The following is a 21,484-nucleotide window of genomic DNA, read 5'->3' as shown; positions in this document are numbered from 1 at the left end:
CAGCCTGACAGGATGTGAGGAGACCAGTTAAGAGGTTACTGTATTAGTCCAGGTGAAAAAGATAGCAGTGGGGAGTTTCAGTTCACTTTTATAGTAGACATTACCTTTAGGTGATAAAACCCTGTAATGTAGAAGTCCCCAGGACATTAAAAGATGTACTGCTGAATAAAAAGGCATGTAAAACCTCAGGACTTAATTCATTTGGATATGCTGTCTTTTGAACATTTCTGCTCAGAGAACTTCTTACCAAGTTACATTGATGATGGTCTGTCACCATGCAGCTTCTGCCAAGCCTACTCAATATCTGACCTTTTATATAACATCTCCACTCATAACTAAAAGGCAAATATGCTTTACATGGCCCCCAAAATACTCCTGATTTCTGCCCTCGAACTAGCTTACCCTAGTAAATGGAATCGTTTACCCAGGCATTGATGGCAAAAATCTGGGAGCTATCCTTTATTCTCATTTCTTTCTGTCATATGTCATAACATATATAAATTAATTACAACATAAATATAATATTCGACATAATTCCATGGAAATTTTTCTGTAAGATTAAATAAAATATGAATTTGGCTACAAACTCTTCAGTAGTATTTACATTCATATAGCCTTACCAAAAAAAAGATTATTTGATTAGAGAGTAATTCTAAACAGTAGTACAATATATTATATATAATATTATAATTGTTTTACACTTTAATCATTCTTTACTGTTAATACCTCTGCATGTATAAAGATAAAACACGCATAATTTCTTAGTTCTCAAATTCACTTATGAATTCATTCATTCTCAAGAACAGAAAAACCTATAGCAAATATTTGCCATCTCAGGTCTATAAACAATAATTTAAGATCAGATGTACAGAAGGAGTTTTCTAATTTGTTTCAGAATTAGTTTTTGAATAATTCTCCAAGAAGACAGTTAAAATTAGATCTATTTCATACTAAATAGGTACTTCAGCAGTATTTCATTTCCCCAATGACAAATGAGTCACCCTACATATGTAAACTTTTAGCCAACTAAAAGTTTATGGCTTTGGGGCTAAGTTACTTTCACATTCTTGAAAAATATTTGTAAAATCTACTTCATCAACCTCTGCTCAAGGCTCCAAAGTGGACTATATACCTCTCCTACTTCAGAAGGCAAGTGGACGTGGAAGTTTTTTTCCCTTCTGATTGGTGACTTTGGAGCTTATCTCTGCATTGATAATCATATTTCTTAAAGTTAAAGCTACCTGGAGTTCAAGCATCTGACAAGTGAGACATAAAACCAAGTATTATGACAGCAATGTAGTAATACAGAACATTTTTATGCTCAAATAACTTTTCTAAAAGTAGCCACTAGGTAATATGCTAACCTCACACCCATAGTTATACAATTTTATGACAGCTAGAATTTGTAAAAAGGGATCTTTTTTATATACATAATACTGTTATAGGAAGAGATTTCAAAGAATTTAGCTTACACAGAAAATAATTTGTATAGGCCAAGGAGGCCCTTTGGGCATAATACCACCTAAGATAACTTAACCCACAAAATACTGACTATTAGACCATAGATCACAATGAAATGCTACGAAAAAGTGAAAGGGAGCTTGGTTTATGCATTGCAATAAAACTATGGATGGATGGGCATAGCGCATCTCCTGTTGCACGCACCCTGTTGCTCGTCAAGTGACATGGATCCAAGCTGTTTGTTAACCACAGAAGAAGGAGAATCTGAAACAAAAATGAGATTTTAACTTAAAAGTAAGCAGCAGAAAACTGCACAGCAATGTCATGATCATCTCTAAGCTTAAGAAACAAATGTATAATGGTGGGGAATAGAAGTAAGTACTGTGGTGTATTTCCCAAGCAGTGAGTAAGCAAGGCCATGTGCTTAAGATATGTTATTTCAGGCAAGCATTTAGTAACTTTGAGAATGAGAAAATGTTCTTCTACTTCCATGCATATACTTTTTATCAAATTCATTTAGCACAGGCACAAGGTGCAAGGTAAATAAAACAGAAACAGGGTATCTCCCTCACCAAAAGAAAGACTCCTTGTCTTTCTCAAACCTTCTTTCCAGCTCCTTAAGATGGCTTTATTTTGGATTGGAGGATTCAAAGCATGAAATGAAATGCTCACTACACTTAGCTAGATGTTATCTTGAGTTGAAAAGGGAACTCAAAGACATAAGACAAGGAAAATGGTTTATGAGAAATATTTAATGAAGTAATTACCATTACAGAAACATAGTAACTTTTAAAAACTCTATGGTATGTGGTGAATATTAAAACTGCACTGTGAAGCCTTTGGTTTCTTTAGGTGCCTGGTGAGAAAAGGAAAAGAAAGGCAATGAAAAGGCTTACACTTTGGGCTTCATGCTTTCTACCGTGGCTTCAAACATAATGTTTTATTTTTACCCTTTGGATACACTGAGTTTCTATGTAAAAGAATTTTTTTAATAAATAAATGGGTTCTACTGTTTGAAAAACACTCCTATAAAGTAAGACAGCATGATGAAATGGAAAAAGCACCAGTCTAGAATTAGTCAGTGTTGATTCCAACTTTGGTTTTGACAATAACCTAGCTGTGTGACAGAGGACAAGTCACAATATTTTTAGGTCTAACACTCTCCTTTCTTCCTGGTCATTCCAGAGATCTGATAACTAAGAAAGGCATGAGGGAACAGAAGGAGGTGGCTACTATTACTGGCTTGGGTTCTAGCATCCTAGTAGAGCTACAGGAAAAGAGAAAATGTGGATAGCAAGCATACAGAGCTCTCCACTAAATGTAACAATAATTCCTAGTTTCTACCAGCCTATGCTCCAGTTCTTAGCAAATGTTGTTCATAGAGACTCTGCACTTTTGACTGATCAGTAGCTATTTATAATGACACATTATTCTTCCAATGGTAAGTATTTTGATTTATGAGTGACCATAACTCAATAGCTAAGTTTTCTAATATATCCTTGATTCTTAGCAATTTTATACCACTTGACTGCTTGTACACTTAAAACTCTGAACCCCGCTACCAGGACTACTTGTATCAATTTCAAACTGTCTACCTTTTGAGGTAACCAGTTTGGTCATAAATTTTTATACTACTAGATTTTCATAAAGCATGATCATCATTTAAATGATAGTATCCTTATCATTGCTTCATTAGAATATTCAGCTCAACAAATCTATTGCTATTGTTTAGTCACTAAGATGTGTCCAACTCTTTTGTGATCCCATAGACTGCAGTCCACCAGGCTCCTCTGCCCATGGGATTCTCCAGGCAAGAATGGTGGAGTGGGTTGCCATTTCCTTCTCCAGGGGATCTTTCTGACCCAGGGATCAAAGCCACACCTCCTGCAACGGTGGGCATTCTTTACCTCTGAGCCACCAGGGAAGCACCACCAGATCTGCGCTAAACAAAAAAGAAAATGGAATGATGGTAATTGGTCATTAATTGGTTCCCTAATCTAGCCATGCTTTACTTTCCTTTATAAGACTTCTCAAATATCAATTTCTGAGTTAGCTACAATGAAGAGGAGATGAGTCAATCTTTGGAAAAAAACAAAATTATATTCTTTAAGAAAAACAAAAAAAGTGAGTCAGTGAAATAAATATTGGAAAGTCTTCCTAGAAAGCCTCTTATGAAATATTTTTTATCCCTTTGGATCCGTTATACATTCCATTATACTCTTCTTAAGAACCTGAGAACAACTTTCCATGCAATCTTTTTTCAAATATTTAATTTTTTCACAAATATTATGGAATGCACAAATCTTATGAAATAAAGTGCATCTTATGCAAGTTTTTAAATAAAACACATTGAGAAAGGATCTACAATGCTGTCATCTCAAAGAACTGTGTATTTTCAAACTCTTGAAGTATTTAATTAATGAAACTTAGGTTAAGGCAGAAAGATAATGTTAAACTAAAAGGTCTTCCTTCTGGGTTTTACAGTCTGTCCAGATGTTATATGTATCTGGGGAATAATCTTTCTTCACATGTTGAAGACCAGTTTTTAAGAAGAAATCCTTCTTGATCATTGCTTCCATTCTATTTTTAATTTTGGGTACTACGCAACTGTTTTTGAAAGGATTACTTTCCTGTTACATAAACATTTGAAGTAAAATGTTTCTGTATCACTAGATATTCATAAATATAATACCTATAACTTCTAATTTACAGAAATGCTTCCAAATATTAATATAATAATCAGAATATCTAATATTTTTAAAAAATAAGTGTTAATTCAATGCTGATTGCTTCAACGTTTCCATACTCTACTCCAACTCTCTGTGAAATATCTTCTAGAAAGCACTATCACAAAATAAAAATTCACTATATGGTCCCATGATAATTTATTACAACATGCAGTACAGTTGGTCAGCTTATTGCCAGTCTCTTAAATTATTATTTTTAAAGTAGAGATAAACTTTAAGCAAAAGCTCCTTCAGTCTAAGCCAAAGTGCCTCATGCCTAATTACTATATATCTCCAAACATTTCATGTTCTAGTTTTGAGAAAATTCTTTAGCCCTTTGACATTCAAACTTTCTTAACTGTATGAAAAAATAAAAAATTATAATTTAAATAACAAAGACTCTAGTCAGACTCCCTGGGTTCAAATCTGGCTTTTCTACTCAGTAATACTGTAATCATGGGCAAGTTATTTAACATCTGTAAGTCTCAGTTTCTCCATCTGTAGAATGGGGATAATTATGATATCTACCACATACTGTTCTTGTGAGGATTTAACGAGATAATCTATGTAAACTACTTCAACAGCACATAGGACAGGGTCAACTAATGTTATTTACTTGCTTGTTTTTCTCAAACATAGTGTTGAATGAAAAATAATAATTAAAGGAAAAAGAAAAGAAAAATGATGATAGGATGCTATTCTGAAAAACATGGAGCACAGTCCCATGTTTAAAGTCCTAAGCGACCCATCACTGTGTTGCTTAAAACCCTATCATTTAAAGTTGTTGAAAAGTACCTGCAGAACTAAGTCAACATCACATCTGATTTACTAAACGCTCATGTTATAAACACTAAAATCGTGGGTCAAATGCATCCACTTGAGAAGTGCTACATGTAACTGACATCATGGACACTGTGAGCAACTGGATGTTGTAAAGAAGACTGTTTTCAGAGGACTGGGTAAATGCTGATTTTTTCCAATATGGCTCAGTTTTGAAAAGCCCTTTAAAATATTCACCAATGTTTCATACCCTTTACGGGGTATAAAAATTACTTTTTTCTTTTCCAATTGGCAAAACCGTGCCATAAAGTGAAAAAACAGTTCCTACCTGACACCCTCTCTAGGCTGGCTCCATGCTCCAGTGGGGCTCTGTGGTGGTTGGGCCAGTACCAGCAGACTCCACAGGGTGTTGTCACTCTGAGCAGGAGCCAGCAACCCATGACTTCAGGGGACCTGAAATGGAAAAAAAGAGTCGGGTTTAAAATCAGCCATATGCTGAATGCCTTTGCCACAGCTGTTTATGGCATTCATCTGAAAAACATACATACAGCTCATTCAAAACCCTGAATACTATCAACCTTTCATGGTTGGAATATGAGGATATCTTTAGGTATTAATAGTAAGTTAAAGCTATTATAATTAAGATAGCCCAATATTATGTGTACTTTTCTATTTAGGAGTATAAAAACTTTATACAGTATTCTCTATCCCATTCTTATGCCACGCTAACTAAATAAATCAATAATTGGGAAACTGAGGCATAAAGCAGCCAAATGACCTGCCCAAGGTCATTTTTCATAAGGCCAGGAATAAGAACTCAGCCAGTCTAACACCCAGACAAGTGATCTGATAAAAGTAAATTCATCTCTTTATGATTAAAAAAAAAAATCACTGAAAGATTAGAAACGAGTTGTGATGTATTCCTATAAGTCTAAAAAAAGTGCACTTTTTAAAAACTAAAAATGTGAATATTTTATAGAAATATACACTAATTTTGAAAAATAAAATATTAGAAATTAGCTATGAATAATTATTATTTACAGGTGTCAAAACTTGTTTTAAGGCAGTGGTTTTTGAATTGTGCTTCTGAGAGCAGAGGTGGCTTGGGGGCGGCAAGAGGGACAAGGAATTAAGCTGGCATTTGTTAACACTCTTCTTTATGTTCAATCTCAACAGTGTCATTTACGTATTTTATATTAGAACTTCCCCATGAAATTCTAATTTCACAGCTGAAAAAATGGGAGGGGAGAATTGTTTAAAATGTATATTAACATCTATCTTATACAGCCCATTTTAAATACTGCTTGGTGCCTTGGAGAATTGTTTAAAACATATGTTACAATCTGTCTTATACAGCTCATTTTACTGTTTGATGCCTTAGAATGGTGTTTTAGTCTTCAATTGCCAAGAAATGTTGGCATCAGACACGTTCTCATTTGACCCCATTAAAATGTAGACTCTATAAAATGGCTTGAGGGTTTGATGCCATTTTCCTACAGAAATTAAGTATTAGGTAGCTTCATCTAACACTTATCCTGTCACAAAATAGTCTCATGAGTCCTATACTTTGAAAAGAGAATAAAATATTTACCAGACAATGTAGTCACTCAGAAATTCTGCATTTGTTAAAATTTCTTGGTTTCCGAAATTACATTAATGTCTCCTTTGAATATCTTATACCTAAAAGGCTTAAACAGGTGAGATGATGATAGAAATATAATTTACTGATAGTATCATCATTTGCTGACACTATGAGATATCAAGACATAATGGGAAAATGTTTTATGAGAACTGAGCATTCTTCTATTGTTAAAAAGTTAAAATATAGAATGCTAATTTTCTGCTAACTATATTCATGATTTTAGTAGTAATATCTAGTATGAGTGAATGGATCAATTAATGCCCATAATGTACATATCCAAACTTGTATTAATACATCATGAAATGTAGGAAAATGTTTTGTGAGTTGTTGTTCAAATACAACCAATCTCCCTGCTGAATTTCATAAATTTAATTTCTACTCTGTATTTCTATAATTTGGATGTTCCAAAATGAAGAATTTTACATTAAGTCAACTCATCTTTCCTCCTTTTCAAGATTTACTAAATGGACAAGATATTCCTTGTAACAAACTAACAATATATTATTCAGCTGTTCTTAAAGATTTTAGTTACCAGACAGTGTTCCTGACATGTGAAGAAAGAATAAGATAAAAGTAACGCTAGCAAATGAACCTAGGGCATGTTACAGGTTAGATTACTAGTGGTCTTATATGAATGCTATGTCAAAAGGCATATGGCATATACATATAGAGCATATAGACAAAAAGCATACAGACGTATACAAAAAGCATATAGACGTATACAATCCATCTCACACTGTACGGGAAGAGAGCAAACATACATTGTAGCACTAAGGGCTTCTAATATTGGTCCATGTGGGCAGCCTCAGGGACCCGAGCAATTTGTTCAATAACAAAAAATAAGATTAATGTGTTTCTCAGCTTCAAAACTGGCAAGGTGTCTAACTCAACACTGGTTTTTCAAAAATTACCACAAATGCACTGGTTATCAAACTAGTTATTATTTAATAAGAATGATGCTAAGAGTGGGGAAAACAGCATCTTATTTCACAAAAAACGTATAACCACCCTAAAACTTTTTGATTCTTAAAAAAACTGGTCTCAATTCAAACTGATGAATTAGATATAAAGACGCAGTGTCAATATTTTCCTAATGTCCACAGTGTACATTTCTCTACCAATAATGTAGGCAGTTTTGTTTTATAATCAAATTCACTCTAATACTTGGTTTGTTATCTGCTAAATTTTAAATAAATCTTAAAAGTATTTATACATGTAGAGACATTTTTTTCTTCCTTGTTGTTTTATATGTTGTATATTTTTACTTCTAAAACCCCTGTGCTAAGCATGTGTGTGTGCTCAGTCATGTCCCTCCCACTCTCTAACCCCGTGGACTGTAGCCCACCAGGCTCCTCTGTTCATGAGACTTCCCAGGCAAGAACACTGGAGTGGGTTACCACTTCCTTCTCCAGGGGATCTTCCTGACCCAGGGATCAAGCCCATGTCTCTGGCACTGGCAGCTGAGTTCTTCACCACTGAGCCGCCAGGGAAGCCCTGTGCTATACAGCACAGAATCATAGCGAAATGTCTTGATACTAAATGTTACAGCTCCAATCTATTCAAACTTTCTTATTAATATATGGGAAAAGATTGTTCTATGGGTAAAAAAATGGGTGAGAGAAAAATATCTTTGCTTCACTGATATTCTATTTATATAACAGCAAGTTAAAAATCAGGTCCATAATTTGTTCCAAACATCACATCTATACTGCAGTTATTTAAATCTATTTTATTTCACCATGGTATTGTATAATACACTTTTTGTTACCACTGCACTTAGTGGAAACAGATATTTATTTATATAGAAGAGGTTTTCCAGTTCTAACAATATACAGATTAATTCCAAGTAATTTAGTCAGAGTTCTCAAAGTAATTAACTCCCAACTCATCACTCCTTAGAGTGGCAAAATAAAGTATGTCAAAGTAGTAAATTTCATTAGTATGACAGCACCTACTACAGAAACTATAGTATAGGATGTATATTTATTATCCTTCTTGAAAGAATTAGGTTGACAAATTATTTTATGCTGTGTCTTTCACTAATTCTTTCAACAGATGTTTACTGAGCATCATGAGCTTTTTGGCTATTAAAAAAAAGTGAGCCACTAAAATACTCAATGAATTATTACTATCTTATCAGAGTTTTATATATTAAGAACAGGAACATCAAACCAGAATATTTTTCCTGTCCCACATATGAGAAAGTTGATTATGTGTCGGAGGACTACGAAAGCAAATACTGAAAATTTTCAAATGACTACAGAAGCAGATTATTGGCTAAAATCTAGCATTACTATGTTTATGTGGTAATAGAAGTACTGGTTAACTCTTAAAGCAAAAAAAAAAAAAAAAAACAGAGGAGGAGCTAGGAGCCATAAGCACAGATATCATTTGGACATACAGAAAATATCAATAGAAATATCAATGCAGGCTCCAAATTCACTAGATTATTAGATGGGGTAGCTCATTAACTGTAGAAGTAATAAATATTTGTCCTTCTCTAAAATTACAAATAAAATAAGAGATTATTTTATATTCGCCTCACTAGCAAGTGCTGTTGGCAATCTGTCCTTCTAGCCACATGATGATAAATTTCACCATATACTAGAAATGAAGGGAAAAGCTTCAGGCGCATCAGCTTTCTTTGGAAGGGGAAAAGAGAAGCATCTTATACACAGCAGCAGTGTTAAAAACAAACAAACAAAAAAACTCTACCAGCTGCTTAAGGACACTTGATATTAATAACCTGAAGTCTGAGGGTCCTGTGAAGAGCCCTCATGAGAAGACTGATCAGAAGTGGAAGGCTGTTGCTGGGTACGCGCAGCTAGCTCCTGCTGCCTCTGCTGCTCAGCCCTCTTAAGCCTCAGTTGTTGTAGGCGCTTACGGAGCAAAGCTATCTCAGGCCCCCTCAGAAATTCTGATACAGATAGGAAAAGAAAGATGAAAAGATAGTAATAAAACAGAAAATAGTAAGAATACAATCATACTTTAAAGAGAGAAGGGTATAAATAAAACACATCTCACACTAAAAGCAAACTACTCATAAAAAATTACTGATCATTAAATTTTGATACACTATACACACTTATATACCCAAATGCTTCTGTTTAACTACGATGAATAAGACAGAGTTCTCTAAGAATATTTATGTAGTTATACAGAGTGTAAGTAAAATCTTTCATAGCAAAACATTTAAAAGTGAACGTTCCTTTCCAGATTGCAACTCCTTGTACAACAATTAGAAAATATCAGTTATCTCATTTAACCTATATACAAAAGCTACTTTACAAATTTCAATCAGATAATAATTAAGATTATGAAAAAGTTACTACAGTTGGAAACAATTCTTGAAATTTATTAGTAGAGAGCCCTTTAAAAAGCTACATATTTTTTAGCTAAAATGTTTTTTATGTTGGAATTATCATTTACTTTTAAAGATGAATAATATTTACATAATCTTTAACATTTTCTTACACTTCATCTGAAGCAGTGGCCATAGCTAAAAAATAGTATAACATGAAATTGTGCAGAGAATGCTGAATACCTAACTAAGTACGAAGCATTGTTTTAGGTTCTTGGGATAAGTAAAAATTGAACCAAAAAACAGTCCCTACTGGTGTGTTCTGAGAAAAAAACATACAACAGTGTATTTGTATGTGTTTCTATGTGTCAAGTGGGAATAAGTGCCATCAAGTAAACTGGGCAGGTAAGATAGGTGTGATGAAGATAGAGGGGGACTGGCTGCTATTTCATATATGGTCATCATGGAAGGATTATTCTCCTAAAATGACTTTTGAATAAAGACCTCAAGGATGTAAGGGAGTAACCCACATGGCTATCTGGAGGAAAACTGTTCCAGGCAAAGAAAAAAGTACAAATGCTCAGAAGGGGAAGTGTATCTGGATGTGGAATATATATGTTACAGGTAATGGCAGAAAAACTTGCTGATAGCTTGGAGGTAGAGTGATCCCAACGTTTTCAGTGTAGATAACAGGAAAAATCAAGTTGCCATTTATTGTGACAGGGAAGAGCAGAGGAGGAGGAAGTCGTACTTAAGAAAAAAATTAGTATCCAAATGGAGAAACTGAGTAGGGACTCACTATAATATATACTGTATATATATATATATATATATATATATATATAAATATACAGTATATATACACACACACACACATATATGTATATAATATATACAGTATAATATATATATACTGGCTAGAATTCACCAGTAAATCTGGATGTCAATGATGAGGTTGGGAGAAAGAAATGGCAACCCACTCCAGTGTTCTTGCCTGGAGAATCCCAAGGACAGAGGAGCCTGGTGGGCTGCCATCTATGGGGTCGCACAGAGTCGGACACAACTAAAGCGACTTAGCAGCAGCAATGACGATGTTACTTTCAGTCACTGAAAGAGTAAGTAAAAATAAAGAAGTCTAAGAACTAAACTGAAGGGAAGAACACCAAGAATAAGGAGAATGCAAAAAGGAGATTGAAGGAGTGAGTGAACCAAGTTCTATAAGTTCAAGGATCAAAGTATTTTAAGAAGGATAAAGTTAGTAGCTGTGCCTGCTGATACAATGAAAAAGACACTAACCAAGAAATAACCACAAAGAAAATGGCTTGAGAAGAGCCATTTCAGTGAAGTCACAGAGGCCAAAACCTGACTGAAACAGGTTCAAGAGAAAAGGGAAGTAAAGAAGGAGAGGGACAAAGCGTATGTACTTTTCCCAGAAGTTTTGCTGTGAGTGGGGAAAAGAGAAACTGGCTGACCGTTGGTGGGAGAATAGAATCAAGGGAGGTTTGCTTTAGTTTGAGACAGACTACATATGCTTCTATACTGACGGACATAAACTTAATTGGCAAGAGGAGAGAAGATAAGAAGAAGAAGTGGGCAAATGCAGGAATGATGTCCTTAAGTAGACCAAAAGAAATGAGCTGCAGTAGCTAAGAGGAGGAATTGGCTTTAGACATGTACATAAAAATTTCATCCACTCTAACAAAGTGGATGTACTACCAAGTGTAGGGGTAGAAATTAGTTGTAGATTTGATGTAGGGAGTAGATGGAATTTCTCTCAGTGACACAGCAAATTATATAAATTACCAAATAACTTTCAGTTAGTCAGTTCAGTTCAGTCACTCAGTCGGGTTCAACTCTTTGTGACCCCATGGACTGCAGCATGTCAGGCTGCCTTCTCTATGACCAACTCCCGGAGCTTGCTCAAACTCATGTCCATTGAGTCAGTGATGCCATCCAACTATCTCATCCTCTGTCATCCCCTTCTCCTCCTGCCTTCAATCTTTCCCAGCATCAAGATCTTTTCAAATGAGTCAGTTCTTCGCATCAGGTGGCCAAAGTATTGTAGCTTCAGCTTCAAAATCAGTCCTACCAATGAACACTCAGGACTGGTCTCCTTTAGGATGGACTGGTTGAATCTCCTTGCTGTCCAAGGGACTCTCAAGAGTCTTCTTCAACACCACAGTTCAAAAGCATCACTTCTTTGGTGCTCAGCTTTCTTTATGGTCCAACTCTCACATCCATACATGACTACTGGAAAAACCACAGCTTTGACAGAATGGACCTTTGTTGGCAAAGTAATGTCTCTGCTTTTTAATGTGCTATCTCGGTTGGTCGTAGCTTTTCTTCCAAGGAGCAAGGGTCTTTTAATTTCATGGCTGCAGTCACCATCTGTAGTGATTTTGGAGCCCAAGAAAATAAAGTCTGACACTGTTTCCATTGTTTCCCCATCTATTTGCCATGAAGTGATGGGACTGGATCTTAGTTTTTTGAATGTTGAATTTTAAGTCAGAGTTTTCACTCTTCAGCTTCTTTTATATAGATGATAAGACTGCAAATTTGGTTTATCGTTTCAGAATCAATCATGCCAGAGATACTAACCTTTGTTCCCATGTCCTCTATTTATAAAGAATTTTATTCAATTGGCAGTTAAGATTTCACAATTCAAGTATCATCGGTCTTTTACTGCCAGTTCCTCCTAGAAAATTCTCCATATCAAGTAGGATAGTATTCACGAACAAATAAATTGTAATGCTCAATATTATTGTCTTCTTTTTAAGTTTATACATATTCTATAGTTATTGTCAGCACAGTAGTAACACTTTTAGCAATATAAAACAAAGCATTATTATGCAGCCATGAAGTTTGTCATTTTACTTCAAAAGAAATAACTATAAAGAAAGAGATAACAGATACATCAAGTTATGCTTAAAAAAAAAATCACAAAATATTTATCCAACTTCATGGCTGTTTCAAACCATCTCTCTTGCACTGACAAATGTTTTATGGGGATATGAGTCTCCATCCTTGACCCACAAGACAATGATAGTGTAGCAAATCTACTGTAGCAGGCTCAAGTACAAGCAGTAATGTTCTGTAACTTGGAAAATTAAGATTTAGTTATGATAATGTCATAATTCAATGCTCCCAGTGCCTTTCAAAGAAGGATTTGTTTGCTTACTTACAAGGCTGGTTGTTATGTTTAAAAGTTCAAAAAAAAAAAAAAAATGAGGCTAGGGCAAGAAGTCATCACAGAGCTAAATAGGAAAGCCAAATTTTGAATTAAAATTCCAAGCAAAAATACCAGTCTGAGCAAATAGTACTGTTAGCAGTTTGAAATATTAAAGGCATGAAAGATACATATATATTACATTCTTTTAAAAATGTATAAACGAACATATACTATCTGTGATATGAATAAATGCTTGGAGACTTAGTCTTTGCTAACATTAACCAAAATCAAAAGTGAATACAACAAGTATCTTTGGGCTTAATATTAAAAAAAATAACAACAACAACAAAATGCTCAACAATGAGCCAGGAACTGCTAATGGGAAATTTGTACTTCCATCTCCTGATATTTAATGACAATTCCTACTGATGTAAAACAACAATAAACTATAGGTAATCTCAGCCAGTAAAGAATCCACCTGCAATGTGGGAGGACCTGGGTTTGATTCGTGGGTTGGGAAGACCCCCTGGAGGAAGTCACGGCAACCCACTCCAGTGTTCTTGCCTGGAGAACGCCACAGACAGAGGAGGCTGGCGGGCTACAAACATGCCATGGGGCCGCAAAGAGTCAGAGACGACTAAGCAACTAAACAGAGCACAGCACAGACCGGACGAAAGTCCATCTGGTTGTAACCTCCAGTCCTGCCTCTCTTCCAATACATAGGTTCTTTTGTCCTGGACGCTGGATTATTTTTACATGTAATTTGGTGGTGCTTTATCTGCTTGCTATCACTCCCAACTTGCTCCTTAATAGATGGGTTCCAGGCTAGGTATTCGGAGAAGGCGATGGCACCCCACTCCAGTACTCTTGCCTGGAAAATCCCATGGACGGAGAAGCCTGGTAGGCTGCAGTCCATGGGGTTGTGAAGAGTCGGACACGACTGAGTGACCTCACTTTCACTTTTCACTTTCATGCATTGGAGAAGGAAATGGCAACCCACTCCAGTGTTCTTGCCTGGAGAATCCCAGGGACGGGGGAGCCTGGTGGGCTGCCGTCTATGGGGTTGCACAGAGTCGGACACGACTGAAGCGACTTAGCAGCAGCAGTAGCAGGCTAGGTATTTACAACTGGCCTCATTTTTACATTTCTTGGGGCTAAAAAGATGGGCTTCAGGCCGGACACTTACAACTAGACTCCTGTTTGCATCTCCTGAGACAGGAGGTACGTTAGATATTTACAACCAGCCTCCTTCAGAAACAGATATAACAACAGAAATTGGGTAAATAGCCTGACTTTGTCTCCTTTAGCCATGGCAGAAACAGAGAAGGGCTAAACTCTGTTGAGGAAAAGATCAAGAGATCGAGTATTATCTATCCTTGGGGCAAGGGAGACATTGCGCATGTTCAAAAAGGCTCCTCAGGGGTCAAAAGGAGAGGGTACCAACCCATAATGTGTGATGCCACAGGTGACCCACTGGCCTCTGGGCTGGAAATCATTTTGGAAAAAATTGTGCATGTGTGTTGGAGAGGGTCCTAAAGAAGGTCAGATGTGGAAAAAGAAACCAGGTAATTGGCCAAAGATAAAGACCCAGAAGAACCGCTCTATATAAATGATTTAACTCCCTCTTTAGGAAGTTAAATGTGCCCCTCCACATTAGGGAGGATGCCACACCCCTTCTCTCAGGTTGTGCATCTCTGCCTTACTTCTATTTTAACTAAACCAGTTCTCTGCCTGCTCTCTCACTTATTGTGCTGTCTCTCTAATAATAAACTTTGTACCTGTTTTAACAGTTTTGCCTCCATGAGAAATGCATTTTTCAATGGGGGCAAGAGCCAGGGAAAACTTGCTTCTAGCCAGTAGCCCTTTGCTGGTCTGATGGTTGGGATTTCTGGTTTTCATCCAGGCTTTTTGTTGTTGTTGTTTAATCATTAAGTTGTATACAACTCTTTTATGTGTAGCCCGCCAGGCTCCTCTCTCCACGGGATTTCCCAGGCAAGAATACTGGAGTGAGGTGCCATCACCTCCTCCAGGGGATCTTCCTGACCCAGGAATCAAGCCTGCGTCTCCTGCACTGCAGATGGATTATTTACCACTGAGTTACCAGGGAGGCCAGGCTACACACATTCAATTCCTGGGCAAGGAACTAAGATCTCACTTCATGTCACCATTCACTGCTACCTCCGAAATCAGAATTGGTCATTCCTTTACTGATTTACAAGTTCCTCTGATCTCCTCTTTAGCTTCCCCAAAGTGTTCATTAACCTAATATTTCCACTTTTTTCTACTCTCTAAATTGCACATATCTCATCTGACTAGACCCTGACCCTTTAAAGGAAACTGTAAACTGGATTATCTGAGCTTTGAAAAGTTTGCTTTGCTATGCCATACAACAGAGTTTTTACTTTCCCAGGAATTTTTCAACAGAGCTCAATTTTGCCATAAAGATCCTGAATAGACCTAAATAAATGTCAAAACCTGAGCCAACACAGAAATCTGTAAATAAGCAGGAATCCACACATAAGTCATTATGTACTATCATAAAAAAATTCAGTTCTCATGGTCTGCTGCTGCTAAGTGACATCAGTCATGTCCAACTCTATACGACCCCACAGATGGCAGCCACCAGGCTCCCCCATCCCTGGGATTCTCCAGGCAAGAACACTGGAGTGGGTTGCCATTTCCTTCTCCAATGCATGAAAGTGAAAAGTGAAAGTGAAGTCACTCAGTCGTGTCCAACTCTTAGCAGTGGTCCATTAATTAGAAACACATGGATCCTCTAGGTGACACACTTCTCAAGGTGAGCCCCTCCAAACTAAACTTTTTATGTACTGATATTCCTTACCCAATCCAAAGAAACCACCTTCTCTTTCTTAAATTAAAATAAGACCAAAGGAGGTAATTAAAGTATAACACATTGGAATGACTGTCTCATTTAACACTCTCTCATTACAAGAAGCTCCTTACTTACCATGGGAAAAAATTACATACAACACACAAAGGCTTAGTTTGAGAAAAAACTAAAACTGATGTCTCACAGGCATTATCAAGAAAGAAAAACATATTTTGTAGTTACTTTGAAATATTTTTTATAAATAAAATTATGAAGATATCATTTTAACCTTATATAATTTCAGCTCATATTCATATCTTGCTGGTCTTCAAATAGGTAATCTAATAACCATATTTCCAAAAGCACCATCTTTTGTTAAACATTCAAGAAAAGACCATGAATGAGAATCAAAATGTCTAATCAGATTCTATGTATATAGAATGTAGTTTCAAACAGTCTATGTGAATAAAACTAAAATTCAAGAATACAAAGAGTGAAGAAATTCAAATTTTAAAAAGAGAGTGACCAACTGACTTCAAATTCCATTTGAGTATATTATCTTCCTAATTCAGCTACAAAACTCAAAGCCCATTCAGCGGGCCCCTCTAGATACACTATTCTTCAGGTATGCACTTCATATATTCATGTCACTGGGGCTCCATTTTTTCTTCTACCCGTATTTATTTTTACCTGTCCTGATTTCATCATGTACCAAAATGATTTTTTACAAGTATTTCCATAAGTTAACATAGAATATTTCTGGAATAAAGTAAGAAAAAAGTATCCAGTTTTATGTTGTCTGGACAGCCAAGGGCAAATAATGAATCCAAAAACAATAAATAACTGGATATCTATTCAGAGCAACTTCCCTAGATATCATCAAATCTGTGAAGCCTACTGGAAACATCCAGAATGAATGAAATGGAACTGAAACTATAAAGACTATCAAATAGCTAAATATATCTTACACAGGTTATACCAGCTTAAGGGACTTAACAGTATCTTTAAGAGGCTTATGATAGATAAAATCTCTGTCTTTATGAGAGCATATTCAAATGAGAAAATAGTCATAAACAAATCAATAAAAATAATTACAAATTCTAATAACTTTTCAGGAGATAAACAGGGCTATTCAAGACACAATAAAATTCTGGGGCAGGAAGAAAAGGAAGATGAATCTAGCTATGAGAGTTATGCAAGACCTCCCTTGGGTGACATTTGAGCTGAGAACCAAAAAAAAAGGAAGAGCCAAGAGAAGAGCTTCTCAAATACAGAGATCAGTAACTGTGTTACAAAGACTCAAAATCCAAAAGAAAGAGGCAGAAGAAAGGTTGGAATATTCAAGAACTGAACTGAAATCAGTACAGCTACAGTGTAATGATCATTAGGAAGACAGAGTATGGCATGAAATGAGCCTAGAAAGGCAAACAAGGCACCAGCCATAAAGATTCAGTTCTTTTTCCTCTTTTATTTATATTTATAAATGCAATCAAAAGTCTTTGAGGAGTTTGAGATGGCAAAGTTACATAATCTGATCTAATATTTTAAAATACTCATTTTGGCTGCTGCATGGACAACAAAGTATAAGGGAATAAGAGTACTGGGTTGGCCAAAAAGTTCATTCAGGTTTTTCCATAACATCTTATGTGAAAAACATGAGAGAACTCTTTGGCCAATCCAGTAAGATGAAAAGAAGTAAAGGGTATCTTAGATACGGAGAAAACAGATGATGAAATGGGTGAGGGACATGAAGGAAAGCAAGGAATCAGTAACCCATAGTCTGTTAAAATAAGCAAATATGCAGTAATTATAATTTACTAATATATTAAATTATCAAGATTAAAGAGATCAGGGAGATAGGAAGGGTAGGAAGATAAATTATAGTTGGACATATTAGACCCAAGATGTCCAAAGATAACCAAAACAAAGTGTTAAATAATCAGTTGGACAGAGGAGTATGTAACTCAGGGTAGAAGATCAGATTATCAGTATACATTTGGAGATTATTAAATGCTCCAGGAATTGATACAATTTTATGAGGGACAGGGTGCATGCAGAGAAGACAGCACAGGCTATGGGGGTTCCACTAAAACATTGACAAGTAATTATAGAATAAGAAATATCAACAATGGTTGCTGAAAACCAGCCAGAGATGCTAATAAGAGTTAAGTAGGCAAAAGTGGTATCACAGATAACAAAAAAGAAAAGTGCTTCAAGAAAAAGTGACACACTACGCTAAATGCAACTGGGTTAAAAGAAAGAAGTATCCTTTTGAGGCAAAATGGAAGTCACTAGTGACTTTGACAAAAAGTTTCAGTGAAAAAGGAAGTCAAAAGGCAGATTAGGCTTGGTAGGTAAATAAGTGGAGGATGGTAAGAAAAAAGAGACAGTATATGTCAGCTACTCTTATGTAGAGTCTGGTTGTAAAAGGAGCAAAGACATGAGTCTGGAGGGGAATGTGGGACAATTAAGAGATTTTTTAAAGTCAAGATAATAATAGAGCATGTTTGAGGTGGAAAGGAAAAATTCAGTAGGAAAGGTAGTAATAAAGATGCAGGACAAGGAGCAAACTCCTTGAAAAGATGGAAAGAGATGGAAACTGCACTGGTTAGCTTCTGTTAGGAGCAGATACACTTCTTCCCACAATGTGACCACTTCTGTCATAGACAATGTGAGTACAGACGCTGGAAAGTTGAGAGATTCAAAAGTAGGAAAGTGAATGGTTTTTCCCCCTACTATGAATGAAAGAAGGTTTTCAGCGAGGGAGTAGGATGAGGACAAAGTGTAGTGCTAAAAGTCTGAGAGACATAAGGCGTGAACCTGACAGCTGCAGACTGTGCGGAGCGCCCAATGAAGTCTGTGGTCACAAATTTCCTCACTAACATTCAGGGACTCAGTTGCAGACTAAGAGAAGGCAAATAATTTGGTTCAATGAGATGGGAGTGCTGCCCAGCAAGTCCTCACATTCCCACTGTGCCTCTCCTTCACCCCAGCAAACATGACAGAAGAAAAGAAAGGGACAGAAATGAAAGATACAAACATTTACAACAGATATTCACAGTAAAAGCAAGAAGCATATGTTTTCATTTTCTCTATTTCTATGCAAGACAATAACAGAAATCATGGTTCTAAGATGACACTCCTACCAATACAGGCAGTTCCTACTACCCAAAAACCCATCTGGACTTAGAACTGAATAAGAGATTGAGAAAACAAAACACAATATAAAGAGCATTAAGTCCTTATTGTTAAAATACTAAGGCCTATTGGTCAAAACAATCAGAGACATAATCTTTAGATGTTACATCTAACATCAAATCATTTTCCTCAGTAGCAATACTATCTTGGTAACATGGAAACATTTCCATTTTCCATAGTTTAGCCAGTCAAAATTCTTTCCATAATCTACCAGTTAAAAGTCTTTCTTATCTTTCTTTGAAAACTTATAGACAAAAGTGCTAAGTAATGTTCGATGTCACAGGATCATCACAAAAACGTTTTTTTCTCTTCAATGATTCAATGACTACAGTATCTAATACTTACATCAAATATTAAAAAGGATTTAATAATCTGAAATGCAGTACTAGAAGGTGTTAAGAATCTATGACAAAAAGGAAAAATGGAATTCCCCACGAAGTAGTATACCAAGAAATGTGTTGAAGAAACAACTGGAATCAGTTAAGATTCAGTGGAACATGAAAATGAGATGGACAATCTTCTTGCTAAGCTGTGATCAAACTTACAATTGATCACTCTCTAAGATTATTTCCAAGAATGTTATCACTTTAAAAACTCTTATTTTTACCAATTTTACTTGTTTTGGAAAGCAAACTTTTAGCTGATTTTGTCCCAGCTTTCCAAACCCTCCAAAATATGTTATTTTCCCATAACTTGAAATATTGTATCAATGAGAATGTGGAAAACCTAATGGTATAGCTCATCTTTAGCTTATTTTTATAGGTAAATTATACTCATCTATTATTTAATGGTCATATAACTGACTCTGGCTTCTATTCCCATAGAAACTGAAAATAAATTACCAAAACTGGGATATACTGATAAAACTGCTTAATTTAAAACACCTCATATTTGGTGAGCTGGTATCAGATTTCAGAGAAGCAAGAATAAACTACCAATTTGGCAGTTAGGAAAGCTGTTAGGAATTTTTTTATAGGTTTTAGCTTAGGCCTCCCAGCTGTATCTTTAGTTGCTAATATTTTTAATTATATATGAGTAAAATACTTCCTTAAAAATCCCCAAGAAAAATATGAACGAACTTCATCTTATTGGTTATTATAATTACATTTATACAGTTAAAATGCCAAGTAAACTACAGACATATATGCTAGATTACTGATGTAAACAGTAGTACATTCCATGGAGGAGGGATGTGTGAACATGAGGAATACTGAAAAGAAAATACAATTTTAGTAGAATTTAGAAATTGATTTTTTTTCATTAACATCAAATACCAAGAAGACAAAGACCTGTTAAAATTTTTTTCATGTACATAAAGGAGAAATAATTCTTTTGGTAAACTGCATATATAGATGACAAAAGACCATATAAAATTCACCATAAAGCACATACTGAAAGTATTTCATGATTTGAAGAAAAATAATAAAAAAATAAATAAATACAAAGCAACTAATAATAATCAGGGCTATATTTTCACTAAAGCCAATAATTATTAAGTCAATACATTACACTGTGTCTAAACACTATCTTCTGATACTTACATTTTATAAAGAATTGTCTTGGGTAAACTGTCATTTCCTGCTGCATGATAAAATTCATTCAAGTGAGGCACACTTGAATTCTGTAAGTTACATATTCATATATTACATGTCATTTTGATCATTTTTCCCAGTAAGAATAAGTTGATATAATTCAGTTTCTTTCAAAATAACCCATTAAAAATTTTTCATTATCAAAAATCACCAGATGAATCACAGCCTATTTAAAGAATAACATCCTCACCAGACTGATGACGTGTATGGCGTCCAGATGCCTCAACAGACTGCCTTTGTTCACTGTCTGGAGAAGACAGCAAAGAAGTAGAATGAGGGCTTTCTGTAGAAGATGAGGCCAAATGACCCTGAGTTGACACAGTAGAGGATGTAGAAGGCTGAAGAAACTGTTCATCTGGTGTATCTACTTCCATTGCAGTTTCACCCACTTCCAAATCAGTACTTGATGGGACCGTAGGAAGAGTTGAAACATCTGACTGATTCGTCCCACCTTCAAAAAACACATTGTAGTACAAATTGAAATACTAAATGCTTTCCAAAACTAACTCCTCTGAAGAGATATGTTCAAGAAATATATGTGCATACACATACACAGAGAAATAGATAATTTCAGGATATCAAAAGCACCCACTGGTGGTTTGGTACCTTAACCAAACATGCTAATTAATAGGGGTAAAAAACCTACCTATGGCACATTCCTGTTACAATAATCAACCTTCCAAGCAAAATGCTCAATATCATAGCTTGACTTAGACAATGCTAAATAACAGCTTGCAAAATGCCTATTAACAGCTTGCAAGATGCCTACAAATAATGTCTTGTTC

The 21,484-nt window shown here is 35.6% G+C and overlaps 1 protein-coding gene across 29 annotated transcripts in view; it reads right to left on the bottom strand.

Moving 5' to 3' along the window:
- DCAF6 (DDB1 and CUL4 associated factor 6) overlaps window positions 1–21,484 on the bottom strand; it is a 184,839-nt gene that overhangs the window by 58,845 nt on the left and 104,510 nt on the right. For 14 of the 29 annotated variants that reach the window (XM_060415869.1, XM_004002739.6, XM_027977886.3 and 11 more), the window contains 3 exons: window positions 20,890–21,150; window positions 9,356–9,526; window positions 1,666–1,725 (listed from right to left, as the gene is read on the bottom strand). In XM_060415869.1, coding sequence (XP_060271852.1) covers window positions 1,666–1,725; window positions 9,356–9,526; window positions 20,890–21,150 — 492 coding nt within the window. The remainder of the gene's footprint in view (window positions 1–1,665; window positions 1,726–9,355; window positions 9,527–20,889; window positions 21,151–21,484) is intronic. The other 15 variants (XM_042229136.2, XM_004002737.6, XM_060415858.1 and 12 more) reach the window with 2 other exon arrangements.

Source organism: Ovis aries, chromosome 1 (genome assembly GCF_016772045.2).
Source record: "Ovis aries strain OAR_USU_Benz2616 breed Rambouillet chromosome 1, ARS-UI_Ramb_v3.0, whole genome shotgun sequence".
Classification (NCBI taxonomy): domain Eukaryota; kingdom Metazoa; phylum Chordata; class Mammalia; order Artiodactyla; family Bovidae; genus Ovis; species Ovis aries.
The sequence above is the reverse complement of the archived record's forward strand: the minus strand, read 5'-3'. Positions and strand labels throughout refer to the sequence as shown.